Source organism: Lagopus leucura, unplaced genomic scaffold, assembly GCF_019238085.1.
Source record: "Lagopus leucura isolate 7727_CA_CO unplaced genomic scaffold, USGS_WTPT01 223-1_obj-0_obj, whole genome shotgun sequence".
NCBI lineage: Eukaryota > Metazoa > Chordata > Aves > Galliformes > Phasianidae > Lagopus > Lagopus leucura.
Genome location: NW_024968200.1, coordinates 49,574 through 66,192, shown reverse-complemented (window position 1 = coordinate 66,192; position 16,619 = coordinate 49,574). Strand labels below are relative to the sequence as shown.

At 54.0% G+C, this 16,619-nt stretch overlaps 3 protein-coding genes across 3 annotated transcripts in view; 1 reads left to right on the top strand and 2 right to left on the bottom strand.

Annotated features, from left to right (window-relative positions):
• Window positions 1-8: 8 nt before the first annotated feature.
• On the top strand, window positions 9-11,170 carry ATP13A1 (ATPase 13A1). The gene is made up of 21 exons (XM_042894315.1): window positions 9-79; window positions 665-771; window positions 1,355-1,484; window positions 1,761-1,816; window positions 2,424-2,550; window positions 3,238-3,375; window positions 3,902-4,022; window positions 4,365-4,522; window positions 4,904-5,079; window positions 5,861-5,971; window positions 6,554-6,679; window positions 6,965-7,073; window positions 7,261-7,460; window positions 7,812-7,908; window positions 8,316-8,497; window positions 8,706-8,820; window positions 9,081-9,277; window positions 9,493-9,635; window positions 10,150-10,261; window positions 10,491-10,634; window positions 10,828-11,170. Exons 2-21 carry the CDS (start codon window positions 739-741, stop codon window positions 10,936-10,938), a joined length of 2,586 nt encoding a protein of 861 aa, XP_042750249.1. The 5' UTR covers window positions 9-79; window positions 665-738; the 3' UTR covers window positions 10,939-11,170.
• Window positions 11,171-11,430: 260 nt separating this feature from the next.
• On the bottom strand, window positions 11,431-14,013 carry MVB12A (multivesicular body subunit 12A). Its single transcript, XM_042894318.1, has 9 exons — window positions 13,897-14,013; window positions 13,698-13,787; window positions 13,496-13,592; window positions 13,292-13,418; window positions 12,983-13,108; window positions 12,097-12,194; window positions 11,820-11,884; window positions 11,693-11,743; window positions 11,431-11,605 (listed from the first exon to the last, which is right to left on the bottom strand). The coding sequence occupies exons 1-9, from the start codon at window positions 13,984-13,986 to the stop codon at window positions 11,543-11,545; spliced, it is 807 nt and encodes a 268-aa protein (XP_042750252.1). The 5' UTR covers window positions 13,987-14,013; the 3' UTR covers window positions 11,431-11,542.
• A 181-nt stretch (window positions 14,014-14,194) lies between these two features.
• The window catches only part of DSN1 (DSN1 component of MIS12 kinetochore complex), a 6,631-nt gene continuing 4,206 nt past the window's right edge, over window positions 14,195-16,619 (bottom strand). The window contains exons 9-12 of the mRNA XM_042894317.1: window positions 15,632-15,703; window positions 15,356-15,503; window positions 14,987-15,074; window positions 14,195-14,346 (exon numbers count right to left, since the gene is read on the bottom strand). Coding sequence (XP_042750251.1) covers window positions 14,261-14,346; window positions 14,987-15,074; window positions 15,356-15,503; window positions 15,632-15,703 — 394 coding nt within the window. The 3' untranslated portion in view covers window positions 14,195-14,260. The remainder of the gene's footprint in view (window positions 14,347-14,986; window positions 15,075-15,355; window positions 15,504-15,631; window positions 15,704-16,619) is intronic.

Genomic DNA, 16,619 nt, shown 5'->3' with positions numbered 1-16,619 from the left:
TTTCTACAGGTCTACCGAAATCGGAAGTGGAGGCCCATTTCCAGCGACGAGATCATCCCGGGGGATATCGTCTCCATTGGTAATGCTTCCCGTGATCCAAAGCTGTTTTAAAACTGCGCTCCTCCTGACTCTTGAAGTGACATTGAGTGAAATCACACAGTGTAAAAATACCCAAATACCGAAAAATCCATCCTGGTTTTGGGCACTTTTGAGGGCTTTGGTTCATCGGTGCCACAGCTGAGGGGTTCTAAGAGTTGGATCTCTTCTTGTTGTCTTGAAGGAAGGTAGATCTCTAGATAAATCGTGGGGGAAGATGAAGAGTTTCCTTCCTGCTGACAGCACCTCCCTGGGAAGGAAGGGGGGAAGGAATGGCAGGGCTCTGTCTCAGCTGTGCTTCCCTTTTAAAGGCTCTTTCCCCGTCTTTGAAGCGTCAGTGGGAACGAAATGATTTGAATTGGGAACTTTTCCAGCCTCACCAGAGGCCAAATAACCTTTGGGGTTATTTGAGACACGGAGTCAAGGGATGGAGTTGGCAGCCCAGGGGTGATTCAGACCTTTAGGAGCCTTCTGTATCTCAGCTAAACGGAAGGAGAGCTGTTCCCTTCCAGCCAGCCACGCGTCGCTTCTGTCTCTCAGCTCCTGAGTTTTATTGTCTTCGTGGCAGGCCGATCTCCTCACGAAAACCTCGTGCCGTGTGATGTGCTGCTCCTACGCGGGAGGTGCATTGTGGACGAAGCGATGCTGACCGGAGAGTCTGTGCCGCAGATGAAGGTCTGTGTGAAACAATTCTGTTTTGTCCTGCTTGGAAAATAGAAATATCGAAGGCGTTGCAGTCAGGTGCACGTTGTCAGTCTGTCTGTGTGTGTGCTGGCGTGAGCAGCCTGGCCTGCTTGTTTTCATCTCCCTGCCAGCGATGGATGATTTCTGGTAAATGAGAACTGGAGGCCTGCTTGCTCTGGCTGCGTCTCCAGTCTTGGAGGCAGAACTACAAAGGCATGGCGTTGTCCTCCCACGCATTCCCCTGTCTGAATTCTTCTGGTTGGGTGGAGGTGGGAGGAATAAAGCGTAAAGAACTTCAAAACCCTTCTTGGTGCACCGAGGGGGGGATGTAGAGATGATAAAGGAGCGATCTCAGAGCCTCCCTCGCTGAACTCGCTGTGCCGAGGGGGAACTGCATCTCCCACACTGGGATGTCTGGCTCCAAATCCAGAGCATGTGAATTCCTGGGTTCTCCTCGGGCTGCTTTTAGCTGGAGTGAAGCTGAGGGCGCCTCACGTGGGACGCGGAAAGAGAGGAGCGCTCCACATTGACTTGTCAATAGCAGTGAACCTGAGAGCTGAGCATTGTCCTGCAGGAGCCTGTGGAGGACCTCAGCCCAGAGCACGTTTTGGACATGCAGACGGATGCCCGGCTGCACATCATATTTGGTGGAACGAAGGTGGTGCAGCACATCCCACCCCAGAAAGCCAGCACGGGACTGAAACGTACGTACCCGTGCAAATTCCCTGTGTGAGAGGGCATGAAATGCTCGTGGATTAATTAATGGGGCTCAATGCAACCTTTGGAGGCGGTTATTGAGTCGCTCTCCTCAACCTCATGCACTGCAATAGTGAGACTGCTGTTAGTTCCTCCTCAAGTTTGACTTTATTCCCTTGCAAGCGAGAGGAACGCAAAGCTTTGAGCATAATTTCTCTATGATAAAAGACAGTAGACAGAAGGCAGTCAGAAGCTCACGGCCTTCAATCTTGCTCCCATTCCAGCTGTTGACAACGGATGCGTGGCGTACGCTCTGAGGACCGGCTTCAACACGTCTCAGGTAAGATGTGTGCATGCCTGCTCACCTCTGTCAGCTCCCTCGTGGTGTTCATACGGTGCTTTCAGGAGTGAGGGAGCAGTGGGGGATGGAAATGGGGGCATGGCAGTGATGTGGGTGGGAGAGGAACAAAGGCAGCGTGCCAAAGGAGCGGGGTGGTGCGCGGTGCAGGAGCATGGCAGCCAGGTTTTAGGGTTCAGGCTTTGTATGGAAATTTAAGCTCCACGTATTTTGTGATTATGGTCAGAAAAGGGTAATTGGAGCACGTTCACAAGGGCTGCTGTTGCCAACGTCAGGTTTTCCTTTTTTGGAGGTGGATAGAAAACGTAAGGATCCTTAAAAGCAATCACAGAATTGTAGGGGTTGGAAGGGACCTGTAGAGATCATCGAGTCCAACCCCCAACCAATGGTGAAGAGGGACTGAAGAACGGGTTTGGTGTTTTGACAGATCAGTGGGGTGGGGGACTGAAGGTTGCTGGTTCTTTGGAGGGTTACAGAGCTGGGACCAAAACAGCGGAGTGTGATTGTAAAACTGGGTTTTGTACACGTTTCTAACAAAGCAGTGCATGCTGCAGAGCTGGCTTCTTGCACTGAAGGCTGTTCTCCTCAGGGGAAGTTGCTACGTACAATCCTCTTCGGGGTGAAGAGAGTGACAGCCAATAATTTAGAGACCTTCATTTTCATCCTCTTCCTGCTGGTCTTCGCCGTCGCTGCCGCGTCGTACGTCTGGATCGAAGGTGAGCTGCTTCCTCGCCTCCTCACAGCACCTGGCCCAGAGCTGTGGGAAGGATAGGTGTAATTTCTGAGAGTGTAGCTGGGTTGGGCTGCTCCGGTTTTCAGGGTACTAAGATGATCAGGGGGCTGGAGCAGCTCCCCTATGAGGACAGGCTGAGGGAGTTGGGCTTGTTCAGCCTGGAGAAGAGAAGGCTGCGGGGTGACCTCATGGCAGCCTATCAATACCTGAAGGGAACCCACACCCAGGAGGGGAGTAAACTCTTCAAAAGGGCTGATAACAGCAGGACGAGGGGAAATGGATCCGAGTTGAGGGAGGGAAGATTTAGGTTGGATGTTAGGGGGAAGTTCCTTACTAGGAGAGTGGTTGGGCCCTGGAACGGGCTGCCCAGGGAGGTTGTGGATGCCCCGTCCTTGGACGTGTTCAAGGCCAGGTTGGACGGGGTCCTGGGCAACCTGATCTGAATGTGGATGTTTGGTGGCCCTGCCAGGCAGGGGGGGTTGGAACTCCATGATCCTTGAGGTCCCTTCCAACCCGGGTGATTCTGTGATTCTGTGATTCTGTATGGCCTACACTGCATTCTGGCTGCTTTTCTCGGCCTCCCACAGCTCCTGCTAAGTAGGTGTGCTTCTCTGGGGCGCTGCCCTTCGTTCTGTGGGGCAGGAGGCACAGGACTTCTCTCACCCCACAGGCACCAAGGATCCCAGCAGGAATCGCTACAAGCTCTTCCTCGAGTGCACGTTGATACTGACGTCCGTTGTTCCACCTGAGCTTCCCATCGAGCTCTCCCTGGCCGTCAACACCTCCCTCATCGCTTTGGCCAAACTCTGTGAGTACCAAACAGAAGGCAGAAACAAAATGCTGGCTGCTTCTGCCTTTGGAGGGTCTTTCCAAGCCCTCCCAGCTGTGTGATTCTGCGATTGATTCGTACATCTGGAACTGTGGGGGATGTTGGTGGGTGTGAAATTGCTGTCAGCTCCTCCGTTTCTGCACTGCGGTGGTATCCGATGCGATGTTTGGAGCTGGTGGGTGGGAAAGGGGCTTGCTTCAACCCCAAAGGGGAGAACCGAGGGTTTGTGCTTTCAAGGGGGTCCAAAAAGAGCCAAACCAAAGTGCTGACATGAATGCCCGCGTGCTCAGCAGCTTCCTATGTGTGCAGGAGGAAATTCACCATCTTCAGCGTGGGACGGCTTTGCTGCCAAATTGGCTTTAAAACACCACAGAAATTCAGAGCGGGGAGCTCACTGACTCCGAGCACCGCATTGATACCTTTTGCCTCGCGTTGAAAAGCCGCTGAGCTCTCCCTGCTTTGCACCAGCCGACCTGTAACAGAATTTCCCTCTTCTCCCTCTGAGATGTGTACTGCACAGAGCCCTTCCGCATCCCCTTTGCGGGCAAAGTGGAGGTTTGCTGCTTTGACAAAACCGGCACGTTGACCAGCGACCACCTGGTGGTGAGAGGAGTGGCCGGGCTCAGGTGGGTGCCTGAATTGAATCCTTCTGGTTTCCTCGTTTGTTTCCGCAGCGCTCGGAGCACAGAGATCTCTCGGCCCCTTTTATTGCGTGGCTGTTTACGTGTGTTAATTCGGGCTCCTTTTTTGGAGTGCTCTGCTCGGATCTGTTCTGGAGAAGCGGCTGAGATGATGGGCATTGGCCAGCAGAGCTGGGCTTCCCACACCTTGCCATGAGTAGCTCTGCTGTTTGCCATCACAGAATATGAATTCTAGGGGGGAAGAATAGGCTGGGAAAAATCCCCAAATCTGTTTCAGAGCATCGAAACGGGGCTGTTAACACAGCCTTCTTCTTTGTTGTGCTGCAGGGATGGGAAGGAAGTGATGCCCGTCTCTGACATCCCTATAGAAACCCACCGAGCCATCGCTACGTGCCACTCGCTCGTGCAGTTGGATGATGGGACGTTGGTGGGGGATCCGTTGGAGAAGGCGATGCTGACGGCGGTGGACTGGACCCTGACCAAAGGTAAAAAAAAAAGACACCTTTATGCCTTTGTTCATGGAGGATGGATGGCTGTTTTTTGCCAGATCTGAGCGTAGAATTACCGGATCTGCGGCCATTTCCCACGCCTCACGCTGACATCTTGCAAATAGCAAATTCCGAGGCGCGTTTGGGGCAGCAGAGATCCTCATGCTGCAGATTTAGGGGACAGTGAATAGCAGAAATCCACTCTCAGGGCTGTGGGTATTCCCACTCTGGGTGGTGCCTTTAGTTCTAATAGTTCTCCATGCATTGGGGGTGGGATTCGCATTGCAGCAATGGAATCGTGACCGGGACCCGAAGGGGAGGGATGTTGCTTCTGCTACTGAGAAACCTTTCAGGATTTCCTGATCTCTTTGTTTCCAGATGAGAAAGTTTTCTCCAGAAGTATTAAAACTCAGGGACTGAAAATTCACCAGCGCTTTCATTTTGCCAGTGCCCTGAAAAGAATGTCTGTCTTGGCGTCGTACGAGAAGATCGGCGCCGCTGATCTCTGTTACATTGCAGCTGTGAAAGGGGCCCCGGAGACGCTGCACAAAATGGTGAGCGCAGCTCTCCAGGACACCGAGGGCCTTCTGTGGCACGTGGGCTTCATACCTCGCTTTCAACCCACCGAGTCTGGAAACTGGATGTGGTGGGATTGGGGGGTTTTTGTCCTGGAAGCCGGATTTGGGATGTAGAGAGTTTGTCCTGGAACCTGGGTGTGGGGATTTTGTCCTAGAACCCGGATTCGGGACATGGAGATTTTTGGAGAGGCAAGACAGAAGGATCTTGTCTTTGAACCCTGATAGAGGGTATGGGGATTTTACCCTAATAACTGGATGTGGGACAGAGGGATTCTGTCCTGGAACCTGGATGCAGGATGTGGGGATTTTGCCCTAATAGCTGGATGTGGGACAGAGGGATTCTGTCCTGGAACCTGGATGCAGGATGTGGGGATTTTGCCCTAATAGCTGGATGTGGGACAGACGGATTCTGTCCTGGAACCTGAGCTTGGGATGAGGGGATTTTGTCCTGAAATCCAGTCATAGGATGTGGGAATTTTACCCTAGAAGCTGGATTCAGGACATGGGGATTTTGTCTTTGTGAAGAACGTGCCTTGAGCCCAAAGCCCACTGGAGGAGAGGGGGAATTCCAGCCCAACCCCAGTGCGGTGTGGGGATTCTGCCCTCTGCTCATACCCCACGCCTTCTGCTGGCACAAGTGGTTCCTCCACTTTTGCTCTTGTTTGAACAGGACCCCTCCCCTCACCGTATTTAATACTGGAACACTCTACATCTTCATGACGGCGTTAATGTGACTTTTCCCCCCCATTTTCTCCAGTTATCTCAGTGCCCAAGCAATTACCACGCTGTGCACACTGAAATCTCACACGAGGGGGCACGAGTGCTGGCCCTGGGCTACAAGGAACTGGGGCACCTCACTCACCAGCAGGTATGCTTTCTTTTTCAGCCTTCAGATTGAAAAAAAAAATGGAGCTTAAATCCTTCGGTCTCTTAAAGCAAAAGAGAGATGGCGTGAGCTTGGTTGTGGAAGACTGGGGGGAGATCTTTGGGTTTGTGGATGCCCAAAGCTGTCATAACTGCGTTGCTGTTTATAATTTGGACCTTCTGGGAAGAGCACGGCCTCAGTGAGGTGCTCCCAGTTTTATCTTCACCAAGCAATACTTCTGCTTTCCTGTCTGTAAAGCAGCAGCTCTTCCCTCGTGGAAGCCCAGCGCTGAACTTCTTACCTGCAAACCTCCTGTTAGATGGGGATGAGAATGCACAACGCTTTTCAGGGCCATCTCTTCAGCTTTATCTCCAAGAGATCTGCCCTGTAGAGCAGCTGGGGATGAGCTGGGACTGCTCTGTGCTTCTCAGAGCACAAATTTTCTCCCAGCTGATGCTTTTGTCGCAAAGAAGCACCCACCAGCAGACAAAACAGCAAAGCATCGGGCGGTGCTCCAGTTTTCACCAAATCAATCACAAAATCAATCACAGAATCAAAGGGTTTTCCCCCATTTTGCTGTGGCAGGTGCGAGAGATGAAGCGTGAAGCTCTGGAGTGTGACCTTCGCTTTGCTGGCTTCATTGTGGTTTCCTGCCCTCTCAAAACGGACTCCAGATCCGTCATCAGGGAGATCCAGAACGCGTCGCACCACGTAAGCATCGCAGGCAGCGACATCCTGGCCTCGCTGGCAGCTCGGGATGTGGAATTTTGGTGCCTTTGGAGTGAAGGCAAAGGGTTCCCGGTGATGAAGGCAGGGAAGCAGCGTGGATGTGGTGTTATTTTTGCAATGGGATTTGCTGTGGCCTGGAGAAAAAGCCTTTCTTGAAGGTGCCTCACTGAGCTACACCTCATAGGGAACATCTCCAGGATCTCTGCTGGGCAGAACTCTTCTCAGTGCCCACAGAAATGACACTGACCTCTTGTACTTTCCCCTCAGGTAGTGATGATAACAGGAGACAACCCTCTGACCGCCTGCCACGTGGCCAGGGAGCTGCACTTCCTCCAGAGGGAACACACACTCATTCTGCAGCCTCCTGCCAGCAAAGGTGACTGATTTCATGCAGCAGTGGCTTCAGCAGCCAAATCCCTCCTGGAGCACTGCAGTCCCATACTACAAGCACGGCTGCTTGATGCCGATAACGAAAAGGGCTCGTTTGCTTTCCAAAGTCCCAGATAACCCTCTGTCCTCTGTCCCTCTCCACGCTGGGATACGATGAGAGCTTCTCTTTGCAGATTCCACCTGGCAGTGGCAGTCCATCGACGGTGCCATCGTGTTCCCCATTTTGCCCACCTCCCTGCGGGAGCTGACGCAGCGCTACGACCTCTGCGTGACAGGGGAAGGTCTCTCTCACCTGCAGGCTCTGAACAGACAGCAGCTGCTGCGGCTCATCCCGCACGTCCAAGTGTTTGCCAGAGTGGTGCCGAAGCAGAAGGTGAGAGGTGATAAAACCCACATTTTGCTGGTTTACCCGTGGGGATCATCTGGTGGGTAGCAGCAGCAGCAGCGTCGCTCATGATTAATGCTAAAGCTGTTATCAGCCAACGAGCAAAACCTCTCGCGCTATTCCGAGCCAGCTGGCAGCAAGAAACAGAGCTCAGGATGTGGGCTGTCATTATCCTGAAGGCACTGGGCCCTTTTAGCTCCTAAAATTAAGACCTAGGGTGAACCTTTTGGAGCGTGGCTTGGAAGGCAATGAGTTCCCACCACACAGCAGCGCTCAGCCAAGGCGCATCATCCAGCTCAGCTGCTCTGCCAATTCTCACCACACAGTTCTTTTGGGCAGGAGTTTGTGATCACTACTTTGAAGAGCCTGGGCTACGTCACGCTGATGTGTGGGGATGGGACCAACGACGTCGGAGCTCTGAAACACGCAGATGTGGGTGAGTGCACTGCAGGACGCCCATGTGAGCGCCACTGAGTTTGGTGGCAGTTCCTAAACACAAAATCGATGTTAATTTCTCTTGTTTTGGGGCTGGAATTGATCTGACCAACATCGTTCAGGGGCAGAAAGCGAGATAAAGAAGGATCTCTGTGCTGGTGGAATACCTGCTGTGCACGTACAAGCAAGCAGTGGGATTTGGCTGCAAACACATCTTTATGGAAGGGAGATTCTTCCTAAATCTCCCTTCTCCCTTTTCTCTTTTCAAAGCTTTTTTATTTCAACCAGTGTGAGAGGCTTGCAGTCACTCCATAACTGGCTGCACGCGTAGATCGCCGTCAGGATTCCCGTTTGCCAGCAAAGGGAGCGCAGCATTCCACCCCACAGATCATGTTTTGCTTATTTCAGGAGTGGCTCTGCTGGCCAACGCTCCTGAGAGACTGCCTGAGAGGAAGAAGAGGCCTCGGGATGGTCCCAGTGAGTCCAGGCCCGCTGCAGCACCGCTGGGGAGCGGGACGGTGAAGCCCACGTCGCGTGGTGCCAAGCACAGAGTCATGTCCCAGCGAGAGGAGCAGCTGGCCGTGCAGAGGGTCGGTAATGAGATGTCAAAAATCCCACTAATGCTTTTCTTTCCTTCTTGGTGTGCTGCTGGGGATGGAGAAAAGCAGCTCCTTGCTTTACTGGAGAGATCCTACAGCTGTGCTGTGAGCACAAGGACTTCTCTTTGGCTTGAAAGAAGGAAGAGGGGAGGGCAGCGCTGTGAAGGTGTGCAACGTGCCTTTCTCTTCTGCCCTGCAGGAGCGGATCAGTCAGGTGCTGAAGGATTTGGAGGAGGACCGCGTGCCGGTGGTGAAGCTGGGTGATGCCAGCATCGCGGCCCCCTTCACCTCCAAGCTCTCCTCCATCCAGTGCAGTAAGTGCAGGCGGGAGCTGAGTGCGTGGTGCGGATCTCTACGTGTCCCCATTCCACCAGTGGGATTGAGGAATAAGGGGAGGGGGAGCGTGGGGCGGTGAGAAGCGCTCCCAAACTGACAGCTTTGCCTGTTTGCGTGGTGGGGGGGTCTTTCCGTGCTGATCCTTCCCCCTGTACTGCTTCAGAAGAGGGCTGAGGCACAAAGCTCCCTCCCCAGAGCTCTTCTGTTCCGCTTCCAACCTCTTCCTCTTCCTCCTCAGTCTGCCACGTGATCAAGCAAGGTCGCTGCACGCTCGTGACGACGCTCCAGATGTTCAAGATCCTCGCCCTGAACGCCCTGATCCTGGCCTACAGCCAGAGCGTCCTCTACTTGGAAGGGGTGAAGTTCAGTGACTTCCAGGCCACCCTGCAGGGGCTGCTGCTGGCTGGCTGCTTCCTTTTCATCTCCAGGTCAAAGGTACGGGGAAGGCAGCGTGTTGGGACAGCACCCGGTCCGTGTTTCTTGTATCAGGACTACTGCAAGAGTGCCCCTCTCCAAAATGAAGCTTGTTTTAATTAACAAACAAACCCAGAGTGGGGGAAAGCTGCACAGAGAGGTCTGAAACTCTGTAGGTCTGAAACTCTGTAGGTTCTGAAACTCTGTAGCCAACCCTGCTTGCTTTCTGCTCCCAGCCTTTGAAGACTCTGTCCAAGGAGCGCCCGCTGCCGAACATCTTCAATCTCTACACGGTGCTGACGGTGCTGCTGCAGTTCCTGGTGCATTTCCTCAGCCTCGTTTACCTGTACCGCGGTGCCCAGGTGCGCAGTGGTTCCAAGTAAGTGTCCCTTCCTCCAGCACAGGAGCAGCTCCTCCTAGAGCCGTTGTTAGCAAAGTATTACCAAAGGCCTCTTAAGGTCATCAGCCATCGCCTCACGTCCCCATGAGCCACATCTGAGCTGTTCTCAAAGGAGGAGAGTGGAGAAAGCCAGCACGTGCTGCTCTTTCTCTGGGGAAAAAAAAACCACCAAAAAACCCACCAACGGAGGCACTGCTGGAAAGCCTTTTTAAAAAAAAAACCTATTTTTTCCACTTGATTTTTGATGTGTGGCCAAGAGTTCCCTACGTTAGCAGGAGGGGTTGGACAGACGACCTCCAGCAGTTCCTCCCAACCCTTCCAGTGCCGCCATTCCCATGAGCTGTGCTTGCAGCAGGGTGCTATGAAAGCAGAGCGCTGTTGCCCGTCTGAATTTGTGTGTAATACCAAATAAATTGGGGTTTGGGGAGGAGGGGAGTTTGGGGGGAAGCTTTGCTTGTGGTGATCCCACTCTGCAGCTCTGCTCTTTTCTTAGACGGGAAGAGTTTGTGGATCTGTACAAGGAGTTTGAGCCCAGCCTGGTGAACAGCACCGTGTACATCATGTCCATGGCGATGCAGATGGCCACGTTTGCTATCAACTACAAGGCAAGCCACGCTTCGCTCACATCCAGAGGAGCAATTGTGCCACTGAAACAAAGCACTGCTCTTCTCTGATCGCAACCTACGGGTTGCTCGGTGCTCTGCAGAAGAAAGCTCCCACTTTCGGTTCGCGTTGGATGAAGCTGTGTGCCCCACGCTCCTCCTTATCCCCTAACCTGAAATGTCCCACGAGCACAGCAGCACCTGCTGACAGTTCCTCCCCGCTGCGTTTTAGGGTCATCCCTTCATGGAGAGCCTGCAGGAGAACAAACCGCTGCTGTGGAGCATCATCCTCTCAGGGTTGGCCATCGTGGGGCTGCTCACGGGTTCGTCGCCTGAATTCAACGAACAGTTTGGGCTGGTGGAAATCCCTACTGAGGTGAGCGTGTGGTGCTTCGCTGTGCTCCCCCTGCAGCCCGTCCTCACACCGTTAAGGCTCTCACAGCCAGCAGAAAGTAGCTTTAAGTACAGCGTTCAGAGTAGCAGCAGCTGCAGAGGTTCACCGCTCAGCACCTTTTAGGTCTTGTGCAATGGAGGGAGGACTGATGCTCACTGTTGCATTTGTTTCCCAGTTCAAGATCATTATCACGGAGGTGCTGCTGGCCGACTTCTTCCTTGCTTTGTTGGCGGACCGCATCCTTCAGTTCCTACTGGGGAGAGCAAAACTCAAAGTGCCTTCGTGAACACAGCGCCAGGGCCCTGCTGGGGGGCACCCCAAAAATCATCCCTATGATTTGAGAGCAGCTCTTGAGCTCCGGGGAGAGTTTCCTCCCATCTCACGTGGAAATCACCTCTGTGAAATGACTTTTTGGTGTTCCCAGGACGCAGCGCCCGGTGGGAGTTTTGTACTGCCCCGCTCCAGGAGACGTTTACAGAATTTGGTAACTAAAAAGTCAAGCCTGAAGTATTTTGAAATGTGGCTGGGACTTCCTTTGTGATATTTTTAATGGGGAGTATACATAGAAGGGAGGATGAGGCTCAAAGGTGACACCCAGAAACACTAAAATGCAGCAGGAGTTGACGTTCAGAGCAGAGCTGTAGTGTTGTCAAAGCACAGGAGAAGAAACACAGTCATAAACACACCCATACAGCCCCACACGCTTCAAATCACAGAAGCAACAGCACCAGGAACTCCTCTATCGCAGCCGTGCGTCCCGAAAACATTACGAAAATACTTTGGCAGGCGATGAGAGAAACGCCTTTATTGTCATCCCTCAGCACTTCCTGTAATTGGATCTTAATTAGGGAGAGGGTCAGTGCTTCACGTCCTCATGGCACTGAGTGCTGTCAGCAAATGGAGGGAGGGAGGCGAGCGGCCGCCGTCCGTTCCACTACAAAGGTGTAGTTGTACTGGAAACGAGCAGAGAAAAAGGGTGGGATTTGGGCAATTCAGAGCGTTGCCATCACTCACCCCAAGAGAAGGAGGTGTTTAATTACCTCTTTCTCAATGTCAGCGAGCGATTTGACAGTCAGGTCAGTGAGAATGGCCTGAAACGAAATGGGTTTTTAGTTGTGAGGTGGGATGGGGAATAACAGAACGGCAGCAGCTGGAAGGAACACTCACATTGCTGTCGGATTTGGGGCTGCGCTCGAATTTGGGGTGTAGTGTGAAAGGGACTCCATCCATCGCTGGAAAGAGAAGGGGCAGAGATTTTAATAGCAACAAAGGAGCCACTCTGAAATCCAGCACTGCGTTGAGCAGGTGAGGGCTTTCAGGAAAGGAGAAAGAGGGCTCACTAAGAGAAAGCTCTACAATCTGTGTTCCAGTGTTTAAAAGGAACAGAACTCCTTCAGCAGGGGAAGTTGCTTTGTGCAGCTTTATGGTACAGAGGAACGGGTACCTGAGAGGTTGTAGATGCTGGAGCCGTCATCAGCCGAGTTGTGCAGTGTGAAGGAAGCACGCCTGGAGGCAGAGCGAGCCACGGGCTTCTCTGGTGACCTATGGAATTAATATCATGGAATGACAGATCCACAGGGGCTGAAGGGACCTCTAGAGCTCCCCCAGTCTGACTTCCCCTAAAGCAGTTCCCTATCCCTGCAGCACAGTGCCCAGGGTCACATCCAGGTAGGTCCAAATCTCTCTGTGGAAGGACACCCCACCACCTCTCTGGGTAGCTGTGCCAGGGCTCTGCCACTCACACAGCACAGAACTTGTCTTTCTTGCTCAGATGGAAATCCCTGATCTCTGCTTTGTGCCCCCTGTCACTGAGCACCACCAAACGCAGCCCAGCCCCATCCTGCTGGCCCCCACCCTCTCAGATCCCTCTCAGCCTTCTCCTCCCCAGCTGCACAGCCCCAGGCCTCTCAGCCTGTCCCCACCAGGTACTACAGGCCCCCAGCATCTCTGCAGCCTGCGCTGGGCTCAGTTCCCCATCAGCCTGAGGAGCCCAGCCCAGCACTGGGCCCAGTGCTCCAGATGGGGCCTCCCCAGTGCAGAGCACCCAGCTGGCCACGCTTTGGGCAAAGCATCCCAGGGTTCTGTTGGCCTTCTTGGCCACCAGGACCCCCCAGGTCCTTCCCCACAGAGCTCTTTCCCATCAGCTCAGTCCCAATTCAGACCAATGCTTACAGCTGTTTTTCCCCAGGTGTCCCTCATTTGGACACTGCTCATTTAGTCAGCACACAGCTGACTCTCATTAACAGGTAATGAGCCACAAAGCCTTAACACCACTAGCAGCAGGACCTGCTCCCAGCCCCAGGTAGGAGATGAGGTCAATGTATACGTACTGCTGTTCAGAGTCAGCCAAGGAGAGCTGCTTCAGCCCCAGGCTAACTGTTCTGGGCTTGGGGACAGGAGGGCTGCATTTAGGAAGAGTTCCTTTCTTACACCAGATGGCAAAGCTACCGATTTCCCTAGAGGAAGAAAAAAAAATGGTTAAAAACAACAAAAATGGGGAAATGGAACATTTTGGAACAGGAAAAAGGGTGAGAACGCAGGAAGAAGGGGGGAATAGGGCCAAACGGTGGCAGGCAGCCCATTATTTGTGCATTTATTTTGTGTTTTGGGGGGCTGGGGGGTTTGGTTTCTTCCTTTACCCGATCTTCATGTACTGTGGCACAGCTCTACTCTTCCCACTCAGTTTGATGTCAAACACAGCCGTCTCAGCAGCCACACGGGGCTGCAACCTCACATAGAGCCTCTTCTTACGGGATGCACCGGAACCTGGGGGATGAAACAGGAGCCCACAAATGAGGACGGAGCTCCGCCAAACCCCACAGCTTCCTCCCAAAGGCACTTACGAGGCTCCGGGAACTCGGGGGCGCGGCTGTAGCCCGTGGGCTGCGGACTTCGGTCGCTCAGCACCAGGACGTCGGTCACCACAGAGCCAGCCGAGCCCTGCAGGGGCCCAGAGCTCAGGAGGGGCCGCGGGATCGGGCCCAGAGCACAGGAGGGACCCCTGGATCCGCCCCACCGCCCGATTTTGCCCCATTTTCACCGTACCGGAGCTGCGGTGCTCACACACAGGTACCCGCCCTTGTGTCCGAAGCCTTTACCCAGGTTGGCAGCGCTGCCCTCGACGCTGGTGGTGATCTGTGGGGTGCGCACAGGGTGAGGGCCGGGCCGCATCGGAGCTTCCCCTCGAATTGCAGCCTCACCCTCGTCTTGCAGCCTCCCGTCGGGCCGCGGCTTCCCATCGTACCACGCTCCAGCCCGCTGGAGCCGCCTCGGGTCCCGCCGCCCAGCCCACACCGCTCAGCGGAGCAGCTTCCTCCGCCGCCGCCGCCATCATGGCCGCCTCCTCGCTGAGGTAAAAAGGGGCGGAGCGTCACCGCGGCGCTCCTCGCTCTGCTACTGGCTGGCGCAGAGCGCGGAACGAAATGATTGGAGGCCGCGTTTCGAGCGACGCGCGGAGCGACCAACGAAAAGCATTGCCTTGAACGCCCTCCCCCAACGCTTTCAAACGCGGAAGCGGGAAGCAGGCGGAGACGGCGCGCATGCGCACTTCGCCCACTCGGGGCCGTTTATTGGGAGCGCCGCACCCGCAGCGCCGCATTCAGCTCCGTTCAGCCCTCCGGCGGTGCTTTCCGGCCCGGGGCTGCGATCAGCTTCCGCACCGGTGAGTTTTCCAGCTGGCGGAAGGTCCGTGCGGCTGCAGGAGATGGGCACAGAGAGCTGAGTCGCCTCTAATGGGATGCAGCATCAACCAGGCACGGACACGATGTCACCTCCCATAGGGATGCGATGTCACCCCCCCACTGAGACACAGCATCACTCCATGGGGACACAACGTCACCCACACAGGGACACAACATCACCCCCCATGGGGACAAAGTGTCACCCCCACTCCACATCCCCCCCCCCCCCCCCCCCAGGCCCACAATGCGACCCACAAAGGGACACAGTGTCACCCCCCCCTCCCATCCTGAGGCATAGTCACTCCACATTGGGACACAACATCACCCCCCATGGGGACAAAGTGTCACCCATACAGGGTCCCACACAAGGACACAATGTCACCCCACCTTGGCACATTGCGTCACTCACCCCATGGACACAGCGTCACACCATGGGGACGCAATGCCACCCCCAAAGGGACACAGCATCATCCCCCATTGGGACATGTTACCCACACAGGGACACAATATCACCCCCATGGGGACAAAGTGTCACCCCCCTCCTCACGCCCCCCCAGGGACACAATGCCACCCACAAAGGGACACAGTGCCACCCCCCATAGGGACACAGTGCCACCCCCCCATGGGGACACACTGGGGGGGCCCTGAGCTCACCCAGCTGCTCAGACAGCCCCCGCAGGTACTCCCTGCTGTCCTCACTGAAAGCCCGCACCAATTTCGCCGCCTGCTGCATTTCATCGAGCTGTAAAACAGCAATAATTAAAAAAAAAAAAAAAAAGCACCGTTAATTATTCACGCCGTTAATTGCCAAGGGGAAAAGCAGAGAGATGCATTAAGTGCAAGGTGTTTATTAAGAGGATGAAACAGAGCCTGTGGTAGGGAGAAGCTGCCAATGTTCCTGGGGCCGATCCTTCTGCTTTAAGGATGTCTGACATCACCCAGTAAAACCCACCCCAATTATCATTAATTAAAGGGCAAACTTTTCTCGCTCCGAACGAACCCACGCTTTGACAGGGGACTCACCACCAGCTCCATGCAGCTCAGCACCTCTCCCTGCTCATCCAGCATCCTCTGGTAATTAGGTTTGGTGCTGAGCACCTCGGCCTGCGATGTCTGCAGGTAATTGGGAGGCTCTTCCCGGCCCTGTTTGCTCCTGCACTCCTCCAGCTGCCTGGAAGACAAAGCATTTCTCCGTTGCACAAAGGACAATTCTGCTTTTATTTTATTTTATTTTATTTTATTTTATTTTATTTTATTTTATTTTATTTTTCCATCCAAAGGTTTTGCCACAATTCATACCTGGATGTTTCCTCTGCATCCTTCTGGTAGCGCTGCAGGAGTTCATCCCACGCCTGGCATTCAGCTGAAAACCTACAGGGCAGAAAGCATTGCTGGCACCATGGAAGGAAGGGACGCCACCAAAAGTTGAGGCTGGGTGAATCTAATGAGGTTCAACACAGGAAGATGCAAAGTTTTGCATTTGGGAGAGAGGAATCCCAGGTGCAGAGTGAGAGGAGCAGTTCTGGAGAGCAGCCCTGAGGGATCCTGGGGGTGAAAAGCTGAACGTGAGGCAGCAGTGCGTGATTACAGCTTGGAAAGCAAATGGGATCCTGGGATGGGGGACGGAGAGGGGGTCAATTCCACTGCTCTGCTCTTGTGAGGCCTCATCTGGAGTATTGCAGCCAGGTGTGGGGGTCTGAATGCAAAATAAAGCTGTTGGAGAGGAAGGGCACTGAGATGGGCAGAGGCTGCAGCACCTTCCATATGAAGACAAGCTGAGGGAGCTGAGTTTATTCAGCCTGGAGAAGAGGAGGCTGCTCTTCAGTGCAGCTTTCCAGTACCTGAAGGAAGCCTATAAACAGGTGGGGAGTCGAGTCTTTGAGAGGGTGGATAACAGCAGGACCAGGGGAAATGGTTTGAAGCTGAAGGAGGGCACATTGAGGTCGGATGTCAGGGGAAAGTATTTTACTATGAGAGCAGTGAGGTGCTGGAACAGCTGCACAGCAAGGCTGTGGGTGCCCCAACCAGCCCTGGATTCAAGGCCAGGTTGGATGGGTCCTGGGCAGCCTGGTGCAGTGTTTGATATGGAGGTTGGTGGCCTTGCATGCAGCAGGGGGGTTGGAGCTTCGTGATCCTCGAGGTCCCTTCCAACCCAAGCCATCCTATGGTTCTAAGAAGGACAAGAGTGGGTCTGCACGCAGCAGGAATCCCCTCTGTGGGGTTTCAATTGCAACACACAGCAGCAGGAATCCCCTCTGTGGGGTTCAAATTGCAACATGCAGCAGGA

Coding starts and splice junctions, on each gene's coding strand:
- ATP13A1 (XM_042894315.1), top strand. CDS start 739: ATGCTGACCGGAGAGTCTGTGCCGCAGATGAAG. Junction 1,817..2,423: donor CCGGCTTCAACACGTCTCAG/GTAAGATGTGTG, acceptor TGTTCTCCTCAG/GGGAAGTTGCTACGTACAAT. Junction 8,821..9,080: donor GCTCTCCTCCATCCAGTGCA/GTAAGTGCAGGC, acceptor CTTCCTCCTCAG/TCTGCCACGTGATCAAGCAA.
- MVB12A (XM_042894318.1), bottom strand. CDS start 13,986: ATGATGGCGGCGGCGGCGGAGGAAGCTGCTCCGCTGAGCGGTGTGGGC. Junction 13,419..13,495: donor CCCCGAGTTCCCGGAGCCTC/GTAAGTGCCTTT, acceptor TTCATCCCCCAG/GTTCCGGTGCATCCCGTAAG. Junction 11,606..11,692: donor TCGCTGACATTGAGAAAGAG/GTAATTAAACAC, acceptor GCTCGTTTCCAG/TACAACTACACCTTTGTAGT.